The following is an 18765-nucleotide window of genomic DNA, read 5'->3' on the forward strand; positions in this document are numbered from 1 at the left end:
ACCAACATCATCCGTGATTGCTTTATGAGCACTGCATTTCACAATCGCAACTCCAGTCGGTAAGGTTAGAGATTCCAACAAGTCATTAACTAGCTGACCATGTTGAATCTTAGTCCCATGGGACGTAATGAAACCTCTTTCTTTCCACAAACGGCCAAAACTATGGGCCACGCCGAACGCGTACTGACTATCTGTGAACACATTCACTCTCTTTCCCTTAGCTAAAACGCACGCTCTTGTTAGCGCGATCAATTCTGCAGCCTGGGCAGAATTCTGACTCACTCTTGCAGTCTCCACAATCGTACTCAAAGTTGTTACTGCATAAGCAGCAGTCACATCACCATTCTCCAATTTGAAGCAAGACCCGTCAACATACAACGTGCCATCTGGTTCTGACAACGGAGTATCTTTTAGATCGATTCGTCCTTTTGTTTCTTCCTCAGTTTTGAAACAACAGTCGTGTGGTTCGGAATCACTCGACTCTTCGCTAGTCGGCAACAATGTTGCTGGATTCAATACATTGCATCTTTTGATCTGAATATGACTAGCCAACAGTGTCAGTTCATAACCTGATAATCTAGCACTGGTAAGGTGCTGCGTTTTGGTTCGGTTCATGAGTGTATCCACAGCATGAGGAACCATAACCACTAGCATGTTGTTCATTACTAAACCAGCAGATTGTCGAATGGAAGCTGCAGCTGCGGCTGTAGCTCTCAAGCAACTAGGCAACGCTCTAGCTACCGGATCTAATGTTGATGAAAAATACGCACAAGGGCGTTGTTTATCACCAAATTTCTGTGTCAAAACACTCAATGCACAACCTTCTCTCTCGTGGACATAGAGCGTGAATGGCTTACTGTAGTCGGGTGTACCCAATACAGGTGCTGAACACAGTGCATTTCGTAACTCAGAAAAAAACTCTGCTGACATTCAGCAGACCATGGTACCGGACTCGGAACACCTTTCCCAGTCAAGGCTACCAATGGTTTTGCTAGAAGAGAAAAATTTGGGATCCATTGCCTACAATATGAGGTAATACCCAAAAAGGCACGTACTTCTCTCTGCGTGCTAGGAACGTTCATCTGTGTAATTGCTTTTATTCTCTCTGGGGTCAACTTCCTTCCCTCCTTTGACAAGAGATGACCTAGGTAGGTCACTTCTTGGCAGCAGTATTGCATTTTTGAAGGTGACACCTTGTGATTCAAATCTGACAAGTGATGCAATAAAGAAATCGTAGCTGTTTTGCAAGTTTCCTTGTTATCGGCAGCCACTAGAAGATCATCGACATATTGTACTAAAGCAGAACCACTAGGAAGTACGAAGGAATCTAACTGGCTTTTTAATGCTTGACTGTAAATGGATGGGCTTTCACAATAACCTTGTGGAGCGCGTTTAAATCTAAAACTTCGTCCTCCTAGAGAGAAACCGAAGATATCTCTGCTTTCCTCGGCTATCGGAATGCTGAAAAAGGCATTTTTCAAGTCGACAACCGAAAACCATGCTGCTGTAGCAGGAATCAACGTTAACAATGCAGTAATGTCTGGAACCACAGGAAACTGTGGGATCACAATTTTATTAACCTCTCTAAGATCAATTACGAACCTATATACTGGAGGCTTTGTAGGGTCAGTTCGTTTCAAAATAGGCAGTACAGGACTATTACAGACATTACCTCTAGTCTCTTCTACAACATCTTTCTTGATCAGGTCTTGTACTATCAGTAGGAGCGCACGCTCACCTTCACTAGAGATTCTGTATTGTGGAATTCGTGGAAGTTTGACATTTGCTTTCAAAGTTACTACATAGGGTGGAATTTCCAATAGACCTACATCATTAGGACCAGTCGCCCAAATAGTATCAGGGAGTGAACGCAGCTCTGGTGGGAGTGCATCCATCGACAAGTACATCGGAGAGATTATTCTTTTACCCAACGTAAGCTGTACTCCTGCTGGAGAACAGTACAATGTCGCGTACAGGCGTTTTAACAAGTCTAAACCAAGCAGATTTTCGTTACAACCTGTCGTCAAAATCAGGGGTGCTTTCAATTGACGGGGTCCAACAGAAATAGACAAAGGACCAGAAACAGGGTTGTGAACAGGGGCGCCCGAAAAACCTACTGAAACGTTTGTTGAGCCAGACAAAGGTGCGCCAGGGAGTTTCGCATGTATGATAGAACTTTTTGCTGCACCAGTATCCAACAGAAACGGTTCGACTATACCTGATGTTGCTACTGCGACATAAGGCCCACTCTGATCTACTGGAACTGATACTACTCCCTCTCTTTGTCCAGGGCTGTCCTAGTACTCACTTTGCTGAACTTCCTCACTAGCTTCATAATAGTCTTCGACATGATACTGAGGAGACCTATTCTGTTGGGCAGATTGTCCATTTCGCTGATCGAAATAATTAGAGGGGCGATCACTTGTCTGTGGAGGCATAGCACCTCGTCCTCGACCTCTAGAGTTTTGCATAGGACTACCACGACCTCTCTGAGCTGCCGCAGCATTATTTTGCGTTCGAACTGGACATTCACTTTTGTAATGACCTTCCTTTTTGCAATAAGCACATTGATTCCATTGGTATTGTGGCCTTTGAAAATTATAATCCGTTCTTTGATATGACCCTTGCTGCATATTAGTCTGATTCATGCGAGGCGGATAAGCTTGCTGTAAAAGTACTTTAGTTTTTAAATCTTTCGTCTTTTTATCTGATTTTTCCTTCTCTTCTTTATCCCTATTTTCATAGTACTGAGCAGTCGCAAGTATTTGCGCAGTCGTAGAGACAGCCCACGCACTTTCAGAATTCTTTAATTTACCACTAAGTTCTGGCAACAGATTGTGCACAAATGTATCAACAAATAATCTCTGGCCTCCTTCTGTGCTCATATCCTGACCACTATGATCCACGAAAGTCTCTTCGAATCTTGTGAAAAAGTCGGAGACGCTTTCGTCTTTCTTTTGTTTGCACGCGGACAATTTGTCCCAGTTAACTCGCAATGCTGGCATCAAGGTTTTCATTAAATCGATTATTCTACCAGGCAAATTAGCAATTAAAGGTTCAGGTTTGGAACCACCTATTTGTTGACCATCCGCTGCAATTATAGCTGCCCAGTCACCACCTAGGGCAACTGGATGATTCTCTTTACGAATTTTAGCCCAAATTGGTTGCGGTACTACATTACCAAATAGCAGATCTATGTCAGCAAGATTCAATACACAAGCGTCAACTGTTTGAGCCAACTCTTTGTAGTACCCTGCAGGATTTTTACGCGGATCTGGCAAGGCCTGTTTCACTGCTAATACTTCAGCTCGCTTCCATGGAATATGTATCCAGACTCTCTGGAATTGGGCCGGAGCGGCTGCAATACCAAGGTTTGCATTAGCTTGCACAGCTTCACGCCAGATTGGTGGAACCTCTCTCATTGGATATTGACGATTTCGTTTCGTACTACGTTTCTCTAATTCTCTCGGTGAACGAAGGGATGAGTCATTCCTATAACTTAAAATCAGTTCCATCGCTTCTTTTATATTTTGTCCAACTATCATACCTGCAGCAAACTCTTTCTGAACATTAATTAATTCTCCTAGATTTGATTCAGGGTCATCCTCTTCCAATTCCTCACGTAGAAGGAAACACATTTCATCGAACACATATCGTTGTGTCGGTTCGTTCCATTGCATAAATGTATCTAATACATTTTGTACATTATATCTTCCAACTTTCGAAACCCATCTAAGAGCAGTGGAATCTAGTATTCCTTTTTCTTCAGTACTGGGAAGCTGACTACGTCTCTGTACAGAGTCAGAGGTAGGAGTCTTAATCAGAGTTTTATAGAAGGGAGATAGAATATTAGAGACAGAATCAGTGATTCTTCGACGAACAGAAAGCGGAGTCATAATATTAACAGAGGCAGTGAATAGAGTAGCAGTTGGAACAGATAGATCAGGAACAGTAGGAGTAGCAGGAAAAATAGCTTGTGAAGTAGCAGGTGTGAGCGACACAGGCATAGGTAAAGAAGCCGGCAACCCTAGAAGAGGGGTTGTCGAAGGAACATTAATATTGACCACAGGAGGTACAGGAACTTGATTCAGGGGAGCGGGAACAGGGACACCAGGTTGTCCAGCAACCGGTAATTGAACATTCGGTATAGGTGGAGCCGTAGCACCCTGTGCATACGGTGGGGGTGATCGTAACAAGTAAGACAACAGGGGATCCTTTTCAGGGTCCTCTACTATCTTAGCCGTACTTGATGGCAAAGCAGGATAGCACTTGTCTATCGCTAAATTACGCTCTCTATCGGCCACCTCCATCGCTTTCTCAGACTCGTTGAGTTGCAGCTGCCTAGCAGACTGTTCTAAAGTCAACTCTTGCTCTTTCTGTTCTTTCTTCAACTTTTTAATTTCTCTCTGTTTAGATTCTTTTCGCCAATAACGGAAAGAATCAAACATTGCCGGCCGGGCTTTCTTCTTAAACAACCTTCTTTCTAGATTATCGAGAATTTCAGGTTCAAAACTACCATGTAGTGGCCAACTAAGGACACCATCTTTCTCTGTGTAGCGGATCCATATCTCGTTATAAGAGATAGGGCCCACACCAAACTTGCAATATAGATCATAAAGGGGAGTTCCAATCGGAGGAACCAAACACGAGTCCTCCAACTGGGAATCACTGTTGCAACTAAAACAAGACAACATACAATTTTTCCGACTTACCATTTTATAATCCGGAACACAAAACAAACAAGACACAAACAGAAAAGATGCGCACTCGAACCAAGAACTTAGGCCTACCAGAACTGACAAATGTATCGATACCTGAACTGAACAGAATGATTATCGTAACCAGAATAACCAGTGATAACCTTACAGAACTGAACTGAACTGAGAACTAAAAGGATTATCCAAATAGGAGCAACCCTTACAAAACCAACTAGCAACCACTGAATACTTAACTGAGGCACTGAAGACGTCACCAAGGAGAAACCCGTCACGTTTCGCCGTACTGAGGACTGCACCTCGGGTCCAAGACAGGGCGACGGTCAAGGCAACGGACCACTGCAGCCGTCTGAACGGGAACCCTCGTGGAAGAGAACGTCGGGGCCACTTTTGCGATATGCCGGGATCGATGAAGTGGGGCGCCTCCCTCTGAAATCTTCACACGAAGCTCCTCGAACTCTTCAGGCTTTTGGACCGGTACCGAATGACGTCGCCCCACGTTGGGCGCCAATTGGAGTTCTGGACTTTTTGGTTCCGTCCAGAGGTGTCGGGGATAACACCCGAAGACCCCGGAGGTCCACCTGTCTCGGTGCACAAACAAACAGAAACACGGGCTTCTCGATGGTGGCGTCAAAGACCAAAGGTTTATTACTGCAGGGACACAGAAGTCACAGAAACTACACATGGGCAGTATCTAGGAGCCTGTTCGATTTGTACAAAGAGGGTTGCTCCTTATATACTAAATATTGGGCTTCAGGCAAATTCTTTACATGTTACCACAGTTCTAAACATTCGTGTCTTAAACAATAAATATTTGGCGTTTGCACAGGGATCGTCAACAGTATCTGATGTCAAAACATTACAAATGAGGGGTTCCCACTAGTCCATCATAATCCCATGTCAATTCTTCATTCAAGACCCGGACCGCCTCATCGTAAATTTCGTTACCTCCCCCTAATAAAGGCCCAGAAGGAAAGGAGCAGAGCCAGGTGCAGAAGATAGAAAGACAGGATAAGAAATGTTTGTGGGTCGTAAATGGGCACGGTTACCAGCTTCGGCCGCTTAATCATGATCAGGCCAACGAACACAAAAACCAGTATAGCAGGACTGGCCTCAGGCTGGGGAGGCAGTTCTTGCCGAGTCATGCTGCTACAGCGTTGCTGGCCTAAGGTGCACGTGTCACTAGCAAGGTGAATCGCCGGTTAAAGCCTACGTGTCCTTTAATGAAAAGAGGTCATTGCGTGTCCATTGACTATGTGAGGGCAAGGAATACAAAATGGCTTCCGTGTTCTAAGATGGATGCCACGGGTAAATCACAAATGTGTTGGTAACAGGAGTGCTCTTGCTCGTAGCATAGCGAAAACACCAGGATATAGTAAATGGATCATTTGCGGTTCACTGATACCAAAATTATGTATTTACGACAATGTTACAAACACGAGTAAAATCGTCACGGAACCTCAAGAGTATGTGCTGATGCACAAATGAGCTATAGCCATGGTCCTTTTCCTGTCTACGAAGACCTGTTTCAATGCCACATACGTACAGATGCTCCTGCTACACAAGTGCCTATGAAGGTGGGCGCATCTGGGGTTTTGATCCATATATTGAAGCTGAACGTTCTGTCTTTCTTTTCCTTCTCGACAGCGGGGAAGAGCACGACAGACGAGGAGCTGGAAGAGATGCTGGAGAGCGGGAACCCATCCATCTTTACCTCAGGGGTAAGTAGCGGCAGCGGGTGGAGGCACGAGGAGAGGCGGCAGAGGAGTGCTGGGGCATCCGAGAGAGGAGTAGTGGCATGAGATGTCGCTCCAGAGGTGGCGTAAGCCTCCTCGCTGCAAGTCTGTCTTGGACCCTTTGATGGTTTTTCTTGGGGATTCTGTCATAATTTGTTCCTTCCCTGATGATGGTTGTACTTTATGCTACCTGTCTCCTTGCACATTGTAAAGTGCTCAGATACCCACCAGGGTCATGTTTGCGCTATATAAAACGTTATAAATACATTTCACGAACCATGGTCCTCTCTGCTGAAACTGCTCCGTGATCCTCACAAACGTGCAGCCCTAGAGTAGGGGCTCTAATGTCCAGGAGGGGGAGGGGGGAATCTATCTTGTATAGGTATCTTTAAAACCTGGTGAGTCTTGGGTAACCCTCGGCATAGTTTGCGAAGTAGCGCTACGCAAAGTGCACTTTGCATTATGCGAGCTTCGCGGACTGTGTAGTGCACTGTCCAAAATGCTGTTCGCACTTCTTGCACAGTGCCGGATGCTTGTCGGCACTGTGCAATCAGTGCAAACTGCATCTTGCACAGTGCAAGCGGTCATTTTCTGCCGCTCGAGTAGATTTCTACTAGAGCTGCAGCTTTCTTAATGCGGACTGGTAGTTTCTCATCGTAAGCGGTCGCGAGCATACGTGACCACTCACAATGAGAAACCTGACCTCCCCGCGTTGAGAATCTCGCTGGGAGGTTTATTTTCCACGCTCACGATCGGCAACTTGATGTTTTGCAGCGTGAATCTTTCTGGATTCACTATGCTGTGCATTATTCCGCGGTCTTGTGGTTGGGTCCGGATTCGTAGTCTTTTCTTTGTTTTTTTTTTTTTTTTTTTCTTAGCCCAGGTGGGCGTCGGCGTCACACCCCCTTGGGTGTATTTCCGGTGACGTCGGCATGCTTCCTGCGGAAGCTCCCACTCTTGGGCGCCATCTTCAGATTCTTTTTTTCCGCGGTCGGGTCTGGATCGTTCCCGTTTGGGCTCCAGACATTTTTGGAGAAAGAAGAAGGAAAATACAGAAAAGACGAGGAGAAGTCACCTGAAGACTCCAGGGGACTTCACCGACGAAAAACAAGCAAGGATAAGGCGTTTTCCATCGAGATCTTCGACGACCGTCGACGAACACGCGACCAGAGAGGCCCTGGACGCTAGAGGATGGACAACACGCCGTTCAAGTTCTGCCGTAACTGCCACCACAAGTACGCGCAGAAGGACCAGCACCCGGTATGCAACCTTTGCCTACCGGTGGACCACAAGAGCGGAGACTGCAACGCCTGTTCCGCCTTCACCCCGAAGACCCTTCGTGTGAGAGAGAGGCAGAGGGTAGCACACGCCGCCCTGCAGGGGAAGGCCCCGACTCCGTCACTCTACGAGCTGGGGATGTCCTCCGAGGAAGAAGACAACGCTGCCGCCGAAGACGACAGCTACACGGTCGTAGAGACCGATTACACGAAGACTTCTGACAAGGTAGGAGACTCTTCGGCCCCCAAGAACCCGAGAGACTCTGAGTCTAGAAAAATCGAGGGCAAGACCCCGAAAGCGCCGACGCCAAAAAAGGCGGCGTCCGCGACTACTCCCAGGCCCAGCGGATCCTCCGAGAAGGAGTCCCCGGCGCCGAGAGCTGCTGATCAGCAGAAAACGTCGAAAATCGTCCCCGAAAAGGATCGATCGACGAGGGAGAAAGACCCGAAACTGACGACGACGACCAGAGACCCGAAATCCGGTTCGACGTCGAAAACTTCGACTCCGAGAGGCACGGCGACGAGCCATCCGTCGAAGAGAGCGGCCGACCCATCCGACGCGGAACACGCGGCCGAGATGGAAAAGAAAAGAAGGCGCCTCGAGGCAGAAATGGAGAACATCATGCAGCGGAAGAAAGATTTCGACGCAAAGATGAAAGCCTTCACGATCCCTCACAAGACCAAGCCACCAGTGATGGAGGTGGTCGAGGAGGAAGAAGAGATCGCCGAAGTCACCGAGCAAGACCAGGACGTCGAGGTGCTCGACGACCAGGAGGAGTACGAGAATCCCTACGAAAGTTACAGCTATGGGGAGGAGGATGAGGGCAGGACAGACACTGAGTCGGCACCCTCTGACCTTCAGGAGGTAGATTACATCGATGTCAACACCGACAGCCCGGAGGAGGTGGTCGACACCTACCCCTCGAGGCCCTCGCCGCCGGACGACATCGGGGCCTACAACTCGGTGATACAATCTGCCGCAGCAGCTTTCAAGCTCAAGCTCGACGAAGAGAAGCAGAAAGCAGACTTCCTTCTGGAAACATTACTCCCAACACAAACGAGGAGCCAGTTCCTTCCAATGCTCGAGAGCGTCTTGGCTCAGGGGAAGGAAGCTTTCAGGGAGCCCGCAACATGCAAGGCAGTAACTCCCAGAACTGAGAAGAAGTACAAGCATGCCACAAAGGACCCGGCCTACATTCAGGGCACGGTCTCCGCAGACTCCATTATCACGGCCACAGCAAGGAGGAGGGCTAACGTACCCACTACCTCGGGCCCACCACCAGATAAGGAGAGCAAAAGGATGGATCTGGTGGGCAGAAGGATCGAACGGAATGCCGCGACCCACTGGCGCATGGCTAATTCCAACGCCCTGATAAACAGGCACATGTACCAAATCATGGAGGGACTGGGGCAGTTGGTGAAGGACTTGCCCCAGGATGCCAGGCAAAAAGCCGAAAAGCTGATTGAAGAGGGGAAGAATGCGGCAAATTCTTGCCTTAAGACGGCCCTGGATGGGGCAGACACCGCCAGCAGGCTCATGATGATGGGCGTCACGGAAAGGAGGCACGCCTGGCTCAGGATATCCGGTTTCAAACCGGAGGTGCAACACAGCATCCTGAACACACCGTTCAACGGCAGCACGCTTTTCGGACCAACAGTTGATGAACAACTCAGCCAACTGAAGAAAGATAACGAAACAGCAAGATCCATGGGGGCATTGCAGTTCAGAGGGAACAAGAGGGGCACCCCGTCACGGAGGCCCGGCGGGAGAGGCGGAAACCAGCCAGGTACATCACACCAGGCTTTCCAGCAAACGCACCGGGCAGACTCGCAGACTCAGCAGGGTCATCAGAAGCAGCCCTGGCAGTACCAACAAAGAGGCCAGTCCTTTCGAGGGAGAAATGGACGGGGGCAAAATAGAAGAGGGGGCCAGCAGCCCACCTCCAAGTGACTTCAAAAAACTCCGTGTGCCCGCCCGCAAAAAAGAACCCAGGGGGCAGCACGTACAGATGGGTCAAGACAAACTAGACACCTACGACCACAGGACACCAGTGGGAGGAAGATTAAGATACCACCTCCAGGAGTGGAGAGAAATCACATCAGACAAATGGATCCTCAACATTATCCAATTCGGATACTGCATAGAGTTGGAGGGGAGGCCAACAAGCAAAAAACCAAAAAGGAAACCACTAGCAGGCAAACAGCTACAGTGCCTTCAGGAAGAAGCAAAAGAACTCCTGCAGAAGCAGGCCATAGAACGGGTACCCTTCAAGGAAAGAAACACAGGAGTATACTCAATGTACTTCCTGGTACCAAAAGTAGACGAGACAATGAGACCCATTCTCGATTTAAGATTCATGAACAAATTCATAAGAACGCAGAAATTCAAAATGACCTCCCTGCAAGAGGTGCTCCCACAATTGCAGATCGGGGACTTCATGGTCACTATAGACCTCAAAGACGCATACCTGCACATCCCAATGAACAGAAAGCACAAACACATGCTCAGGTTCACCGTCGGAGAAAGCCACTACCAGTTCACGACACTGGCCTTCGGTCTAAAATCGGCACCAAGAGTGTTCACAAAGTGCCTCGCAGCAGTCGCAGCGCACCTAAGAAGGCAAGGGATACACGTATACCCTTACCTGGACGACTGGCTGGTGAAAGCAAACTCATACCAGAAATGCAAGCTGCACGCACATACAGTGACCAGCACGCTCATAAACCTGGGGTTCTCCATCCATTGGAAGAAATCATCAATGGAGCCAGAACAAGTGAAGATCTTCCTGGGAGCACAGATCAACACCTTGTAGGGCAAGGTGTTCCCCAGCGAGAAGAGGGCGAGGGCGCTGGTGAAGGAAACTCGCCTCTACCGGAAGGGACAAGCTCGGACAGTGAGGACTGCGAGCAAGATCATGGGGATGATGGCATCATGCATCCACCTGGTACCGAATGTACGACTCCACATGAGACCCATTCAAGAATGGCTACAGGAGCAATGGTCACAAGCTACAGGCAGTTGGGAGGATCTAGTGGTTGTAACGCACGAAGTGCAGAAGGAGATGACATGGTGGACCATGGAGAACATAGCAAGGGGAAAGCCTCTAACGCCCCCAACGCCAACAGTGACCATCACCACAGACGCATCCCTGAAGGGATGGGGCGCTCACATGGAGGAGTTCAAGGTGAGAGGACTGTGGACACCGACGGATGCCACAAAACACATCAATTACTTAGAGTTGAAGACAATCTTCCTTGCACTGAAAGCCTTCCAGACAAGACTGTACAATCACAAGGTGTTGATACAAACAGACAATACCACTGCGATGTTCTACATCAACAAGCAGGGGGGCACCCAGTCAGCCCCGCTTTCAACGCTAGCACAGGAGATATGGAGGTGGGCAATCCCTCTCAAGATAGACCTGCTGGCCATACACCTGCCAGGGAAGGACAACATACAAGCAGATTGGCTCAGCAGGCAGACTTCAGCATCCCACGAGTGGGAGCTCAATGCTCAGGAGACAGGGCACCTATTCGACAGATGGGGAACTCCATCGGTGGACCTGTTTGCCACACGCCAGAATGCAAAATGCCGAAACTTCGCATCCAGGCAGCCCGAGGAGGGGTCACTGGGGAATGCCCTATGGATAGATTGGTCAGGGACATTTGCCTACGCCTTTCCCCCGATACCACTGATGCACAGAGTACTGAGCAAGTGCAGAGCGAGCAACATGACACTGATACTGGTCGCACCACAGTGGGCGAGGCAGACATGGTACTCGCAGATCATGGAGATGACACAGTGTGCACCCCACAGATTCAGCAGGAGGAAAGACTTACTCTCCATGCAGAACGGAGAGGTGCTGCACCCAGAGCCAGAGAGCATGAGCCTAGTAGCGTGGCTCCTGAGGACATAGAGTTCGCACATTTAAGGTTGCCAGAAAGTACACTGAAGGTCCTGCGGGAGGCAAGAAGGCCTAGCACTCGGAAGTGCTATGTGGCGAAATGGAAGAGGTTCACAATATGGTGTAGACAAGAAAGGCTTCACAATAAAATGAAGAGGGACTCCACAGTGCTAAAGTACCTGACGCACTTGCTAGAGAAGAACCTTAGCTCATCCTCCTTGAGGGTTCACTTAGCAGCAATAGTCGCCTACACAAGGGATGAAACGTGCAGGAGTTTCTTCACATCACAGGTGGTGAAGAGATTCCTAGAAGGGGCGAAAAGGATCGCACCGCCCAAGCGGGTGCCGCCACCGGCATGGAACTTGAACATAGTCCTAACGGAACTCATGAAGGAGCCCTTTGAACCGCTCCACAAGGCGTCCTTAAAGATGCTAACTATGAAAACAGCTTTCCTGGTTGCAATAACGTCCCTACGCATAGTAAGCGAGCTTCAGGCTCTGACGCTACAAGAACCCTACATACAAATACATAATGACAGGGTTGTGATGAGGACTGACCCAAACTTCATGCCGAAGGTGGTATCTAAATTTCACATGAACCAGTCTATACAGATACCGAGTTTTTTCCAAAAACCAACAACTGCGGCAGAGCGAGCTCTGCACACCCTGGACGCCAGAAGGGCAGTCATGCACTACATCGAAAGGACACAGGAAGACAAAACAGTTCTTTGTGTCATTCGCCAACAGTTACATGGGAAAAGCAGTAACCAAAAAGACCATTGCACGATGGATCGCACAGACAATCCAACTCTGCCACAAGCGGGCAGGACAAGAGCTAGCAGAGGGGACACGTGCCCACTCCACTAGGAAAAAGGGCGCTACAATAGCCTTCCTGGCTAACACACCCATACAAGACATATGCCTGGCGGCAACATGGGCTTCGGTGCACACGTTCACGAAGCACTACTGTGTGGACATACAGATGAACAAGGAAGCTCAAGTTGGACAGAAGGTGCTACAGCACATATTCAATACCCAACGCTCATCTTCCACCCAACCGCCACAGAAATAATGAGAAACCGCTACAAAATATATGCACAGCATAGTGAATCCAGAAAGATTCACGCTGCAAAACGAATAGTTTTCTTACCTGTCAGTGTAGTTTTGCAGCTTGAAGATCTTTCTGGATTCACTAGCGAACCCACCCACCTCCGCCAGAAAGATGAGGCTGGAGAGAGAAGAGGTGGTTAACATAAGAAAGGATATTTAAGAAGTACAGAGCGGTAAAATACCAACTAATTAGAACATTGCCATTACTTCGGAAACGAAAGAAACACGGAAAAAAAGAACCCGAAGATGGCGCCCAAGAGTGGGAGCTTCCGCAGGAAGCATGCCGACGTCACCGGAAATACACCCAAGGGGGTGTGACGCCGACGCCCACCTGGGCTAAGAAAAAAAAAAAAAAAAAACAAAGAAAAGACTACGAATCCGGACCCAACCACAAGACCGCGGAATAATGCACAGCATAGTGAATCCAGAAAGATCTTCAAGCTGCAAAACTACACCGACAGGTAAGAAAACTATTCGTTGCTGATCGCGAACGAGGAAAAAGTCTCGCCAGGATGTTATTTTGCTTGCTCGCAGCCGTCAACTTGACGTTGAGGACCGTGAGCAAGCAGAAAAGGACCACTGTGCTTCACTACGCGTGTTTGCACTGTGCTACGTGCAATATGCAGAAACTTTGCAAACTACGTGAACGTAGCGTAGTGCTTTGCCCAGGGTTAGTCTTGAGCCTAAGCTGGTTTCTCCTCTTAGAATCCCGCAGATCTTCCAAGTATCGCACTCTCCCGTGTCTTATGTATCGCTACATGTCTCTTTGGTTACTTCAGAGCACTAGAGGCACCCGCAATACACACTGCATCAAGGCTTCTCAGTCAAGTGAATACGACATAGTTTAACAATATGGATCGCAGCTTAGTGGTAACTGTCCACATATTATCAATCTGTTGCAATATCCTTTCAAGCTGTTAAACCACCGCTTTACAGATCAGGTGGTAGGTATCATGCAGCAGCTAGCCTGATAGTCAGTTTCAGTGAGTGGTAAATACATCTTTACAGGGCATTCCAGGACCCTCGGGGACCTTCCCACTGGCTGCGGTAGAATAGGTAACCGAGGTGAATGCGGAGTTAGATGGGGGTTAGTTGTATGCCTCAGTGGCCCCTAAAAATCCTATTTCAAACAATGTTGAAAGTGAGGCCTGTGCCCCACATCTGTCCTGGCCCCCACCTCCACATCTGTTGGCTGCCTGCCTGTGCTGAGTAACGATGGAGAAAACGAGCATTGGCAAAGCCAATAGGTCTTGTGTTGGCTGCCTGCCATTTGGCGTTGTCAATGCTTTTTGTTTAGTCATGGTTTTCGCAAAAGTTTCTTGTTAAGTAAGCTGCTTGCCACTCATCAATGTAAAACAAATATGGCTAAAACAAATACTGCTCTTGTAGTCCCTAGAAATGATGGGAGCCTACGTGTTTTCTTAAAATGTTTGTTGACTTTGAGTGTGTGTGTGTGTATATATGTATGTGTGTGTATATGTATGTATGTGTGTGTGTGTATATATATATATATATATATATATATATATACACATACATACACACATACATATATCAAATAAAAAAACGCTCTTCCTATGGAAACCAGGTCCTAACTATAACTACCTACTGGCGACAGTTGTAGAATATATGTATATATATATCTCCTATGACGGTCACCAGTAGGTAGTTATAGTTAGGACGGTCGCCAGTAGGTACTTTGGACCAACTCTTTAAAATTAAAGACTGGGTCCGCACGGCCCACGCAACCCCAGGGACCACCACCTTCCCGGTGCTGTTTAGTCTAATAGAGGAGGGCCACCCTCATGGAGTCATAAATGGCCCCTTGGGAACGACACCTCCCAGGGCCAGCTCCTGCTACCTCCCAAGGTGCCCACCCTCTGGAGGTAGTTGTTTGCTACGGCTTGACGGGAGTCTGTTACCTCCAGTATGTTCCACAGAGCATGATTGCGGTGATGACTTCGGAGGCCATGTCCCCTTTCTCCACCACTGTGCAAACACGCCTCCTGGTGCGCTGCTGGTTGGGGATGAAGTCTCCTTGGCTCGAGACTGTCCTTGGGGGCCAACAAGCCTTCCTGTTACCTGCAGTATGTCTCACAAAGCAGAATTGCTAAGAGGTGTTCGGAGGCCCGGCCCCCTTTCTTCACCACTCAGCAAACGCGCCTCCTGGTGCACTGCTGGTTAGGGGATGTAGTCCTCTTGGAGGCTGAGGGCTCTTGGGGGCCCAGAAGCACTCCTGTTACCTCCAGTAAGTTGGATATAGCAGGATTGCTGAGAGGTGATCTAAGGTCCGCCTCCTTTCTCCATCGCTCTGCAAACACGACTACTAGTAAAACAAGCCTTTGAAATGCAATGGGTCTCGCATTAGCGAGAGTTTAAGCTATTAGCATTGTAAATGACGATGCCTTTTATTTATGTTTTCAAACCAAAAACCTAAATAAAAGACATTGTCATTTACAATGTCAATAGCTCAAACTTGTGTAAATGTGAGACCCATTGCATTGCAAATGCTTGTTTCCTGACATGGTTTGACTGCTCCTCACACAACAAGCACACAGACTTCTGAGTAAGGGTGCGTGTAGTTGGCGGAGTACTACTACACGGAATTCCATGAAGTTGAACAAAATTTGCAACTTCGCTCCGTCGGACTCCCAATTAATAAAACAGAAACCTCATATACTTATGGTAAAATAAAAAGGATCTCTCTTTACATGCTAAAATGCATATAGTCATTTCACAAAAGTGAAAGTGAAAATTTAGCAAGCAGTGAGAGGTGATGATTTTGGGATCCTCCCTAACCTCAGAAGAGAACCAAGCAGATGTTTTGAAGAGAAAGAGCATATCTTGCTGAGCGATTCGGTGGTGGTCCCATCCTCCTAGGACCACCCCAAGCACAGTTATGGACAAAAATACAATCTCAACCAAAGGCCCTGCAAAGCATTATGGGACGGGATTAGCAGTGGGCAGTGAATATTATAGTATCCAATTTCAAAATAATTCTACAAAGAGCTGCAGTTCAACTAGTCGTAACTAGGTGTCCCTTACAAGTCAAATTAAAAAGCATTTGACTTGAGGGACACCTAGCAACGACTAGTTGAACTGCAGCTTGATGTAATAATTTCAATGCTTTTGCATTTGACTCGTGAGGGACATCTAGTAACGACTAGTTGAACTGCAGCTCTTTGTAGAATTATTTTGAAATTGGATAGGGGGTACCCCAAAATCATCACCTCTCTCCTTGCCTGATATTTTTCATTTTCAAAGTTCACCTTTTGTGAATTTGTCATATGCTTTTTAGCATGGAAAGTTGCTTTATAAAAGCATTTTTGGGTGCAGTTTAGATGCGGACTCAGCTGCGTGGAGTTATTGTCTGAATTCCGTGTATTTAATGGATTGCGTACTTAACAAATCTCATTGCCCAGGGTTACTTCTGAGCACTTTGCGGCCCCACCAGTTGTGATCACACACGACCCCCGCAGTGCTCTCAGGCAGTAAAATCGCCTATGCAAACAACGGGTAAGAATGCTTAGAATGCATAGCAGTCTGAATGTAAGGAAAGCACTTCATGCCTGCAGCAGGGCAACACCTATTAAAGAAAATAGTGCTTAGAGACCAAATAAAACATACTGTGTCCCAACAGAAGTAAAAGGGCCAGTCACCATGGGAGGTTTCAAAGGAAGAGAAGGCGGTACTAAGGAAGGACTAACAAGGCGATTAAGGAATCAGAAGCCAGAATTTACAAAGGACAAGGACACAAGCCAATGAATAATATAGGCGGAGAATGGGCAGAGCTTCAAATCCCTAACTCAATACAGCATGGCTTTCTGAGCAGCGCATGCGCTGCCCAGACTCGACCTAAAAAACATAGACGTTCACTTAAAAAAACAAAGGTTACAGGGGCATTATAGTTAGAAAATTGAATATTTTAAAAAAGTTGAAATTCACTGAAAAAAACAAAAGTTACAGGGACGCGGCAGCGGTTGTCTACTTTTGTATTGGTGAAGATTGGATTCTATCAAAAATGAAAATAAATGAAGAATAATGAAGAGAATCTGAAACCTCTGACTTGATATTTGTATATTGATACTGTCTAACCTTTTTAGCTCAGGATTTAGTGCTGGTGTGTAAGGAGCTATATGGGTGAGTGTGGCTATATTATATGGCTGTACGGGTGTGTGCCTGTTTGTATGAGAGGTTGTATGGGTGAGTGGTTGGTTGTTGAGTGAGCTGCTTCATGTAAATCAGAGGTGCCCATAGGCCCTTTATATAAGTTGTTGTTGCAGGAAATGCACAGATTTACATACAGCTGACTTAAAAGGAAATCACATACATAATCGGTGTGTGTCCTTGAAAACTAGCTAAGTTGGACCTCCCTGATATAAAAGCATGCCCGACAGCAGTTGGGGGGGGTGGAGTGCTTTGTCAGCAGATAGACAACATTCCTACTTGCTTGTCCTTCAGACTAATAAAAACTATCTCTAGAGCGGTGGAATGCAGAACTGTAACCCTTTTCAGGGTTTCAAAAAAGATACATTTCCACTTTTTATGATAGGCTTGACAAAGATCTGTAAGCTGGGTGGTCTACACAATTTAACAAGCAAACCTTAAGAGACAGGACATCACATGCTGTCTTGTCTCCACTACCCTTTGTTGCAGAATTGAAAGGATATTTGACAAGGAGATTTACCTTAATGCAGTTATGGCTTTAGAAGCTTGAAAAGCTTTGACCAAGAGAAGATTGGGAAGCGTTATCTCCTTCTGGTAGAACATGGATGAGGAAATGTCTAAATATGGATTCCAGTTCATGTGGCTATTAAGTATTGGGCTGGTGTTAAGTTGCAGAGGTGTTGTAGTTTAGAAATGCTTTTGGAAAGTACTCTGGCTTTAAGGGAAAGATTTTGAAATCTGATTAGGAAACATACAAATGTCTGACTGAACGCTCTAAAATATGTAATGGCCACAGAATACAAGATGCATTTGAATGTTTTATCATTCCTGCCAATGGACCAGTTCCATGGTTATGACTGAGTACTAGGGTAACAAGTTCTGTGCTAAAGCCCCTCAAAAGTGTATCTCTCTTGTGGATTGTTTTGCTTCCTAAGAGTTTAAAATACAGACACCCTTATAAAAACATAAAAAATCCGGTATCTGGGATGTCCGTCTGTGAGTGGGATCAGAGATGCACACTGTAATCGGACGAGGGGAACATGTCTGTAAACTGGAAATTAGATGGTTACAGTAGTTGGTGGGGTATTTCTTATGAACGGGATGAAAGATGGTTACTATAGTCGATGCAGCATTTCTTATGCGTTGGATGAAGGGTAGTCACAGTAGTCAATGGGGTATTTCTTATGAACAGGATGGGGTTGGCTACAGCAGTCGATGGGGTATTTCTTATGAACAGGATGCGGTTGGTTACAGTAGTCGATGGGGTATTTCATATGAACAGGATGGAGGGTGGTTACAGTAGGTGGGGGTATTTCTTATGAACGGGATGGAGGGTGGTTACAGTAGTCGATTGGGTATTTCTTATGAACGGGATGGAGGGTGGTTACAGTAGGTGATGGGTATTTCTTATGAACAGGATGGAGGGTGGTTACAATAGTCGGTGGGGTATTTCTTATGAACAGGATGGGGTTGGTTACAGTAGTCGATTGGGTATTTCTTATGAATCGGATGGAGGGTGGTTAGAATAGTCGATGGGGTATTTCTTATGAACGGGATGGAGGGTGGTTACAGTAGGTGATGGGTATTTCTTATGAACGGGATGGAGGGGGGTTACAATAGTCGAAGGGGTATTTCTTATGAACAGGATGGGGTTGGTTACAGTAGTCGATTGGGTATTTCTTATGAACGAGATGGAGGGTGGTTAGAATAGTCGATGGGGTATTTCTGATAAGGGGATGGAGGGCGGTTACAGTTGTCGGGGTATTGCTTATGAATTGGATAGAGGATGATTACAGTACGTGGGGCGTATTTCTTATGAATGGGATGGAGGGTGTTTACAGTAGTCAATGGGGTAT

The 18765-nt window shown here is 46.9% G+C and overlaps 1 protein-coding gene across 3 annotated transcripts in view; it reads left to right on the forward strand.

Annotated features, from left to right (window-relative positions):
- The window catches only part of STX3 (syntaxin 3), a 284482-nt gene that overhangs the window by 212618 nt on the left and 53099 nt on the right, over positions 1-18765 (forward strand). For all 3 annotated transcript variants that reach the window (XM_078677140.1, XM_078677102.1, XM_078677203.1), the window contains exon 7: positions 6363-6436. In XM_078677140.1, coding sequence (XP_078533266.1) covers positions 6363-6436 — 74 coding nt within the window. The remainder of the gene's footprint in view (positions 1-6362; positions 6437-18765) is intronic.

This window comes from Lissotriton helveticus, chromosome 1_1 (assembly GCF_964261635.1).
Source record: "Lissotriton helveticus chromosome 1_1, aLisHel1.1, whole genome shotgun sequence".
NCBI lineage: Eukaryota > Metazoa > Chordata > Amphibia > Caudata > Salamandridae > Lissotriton > Lissotriton helveticus.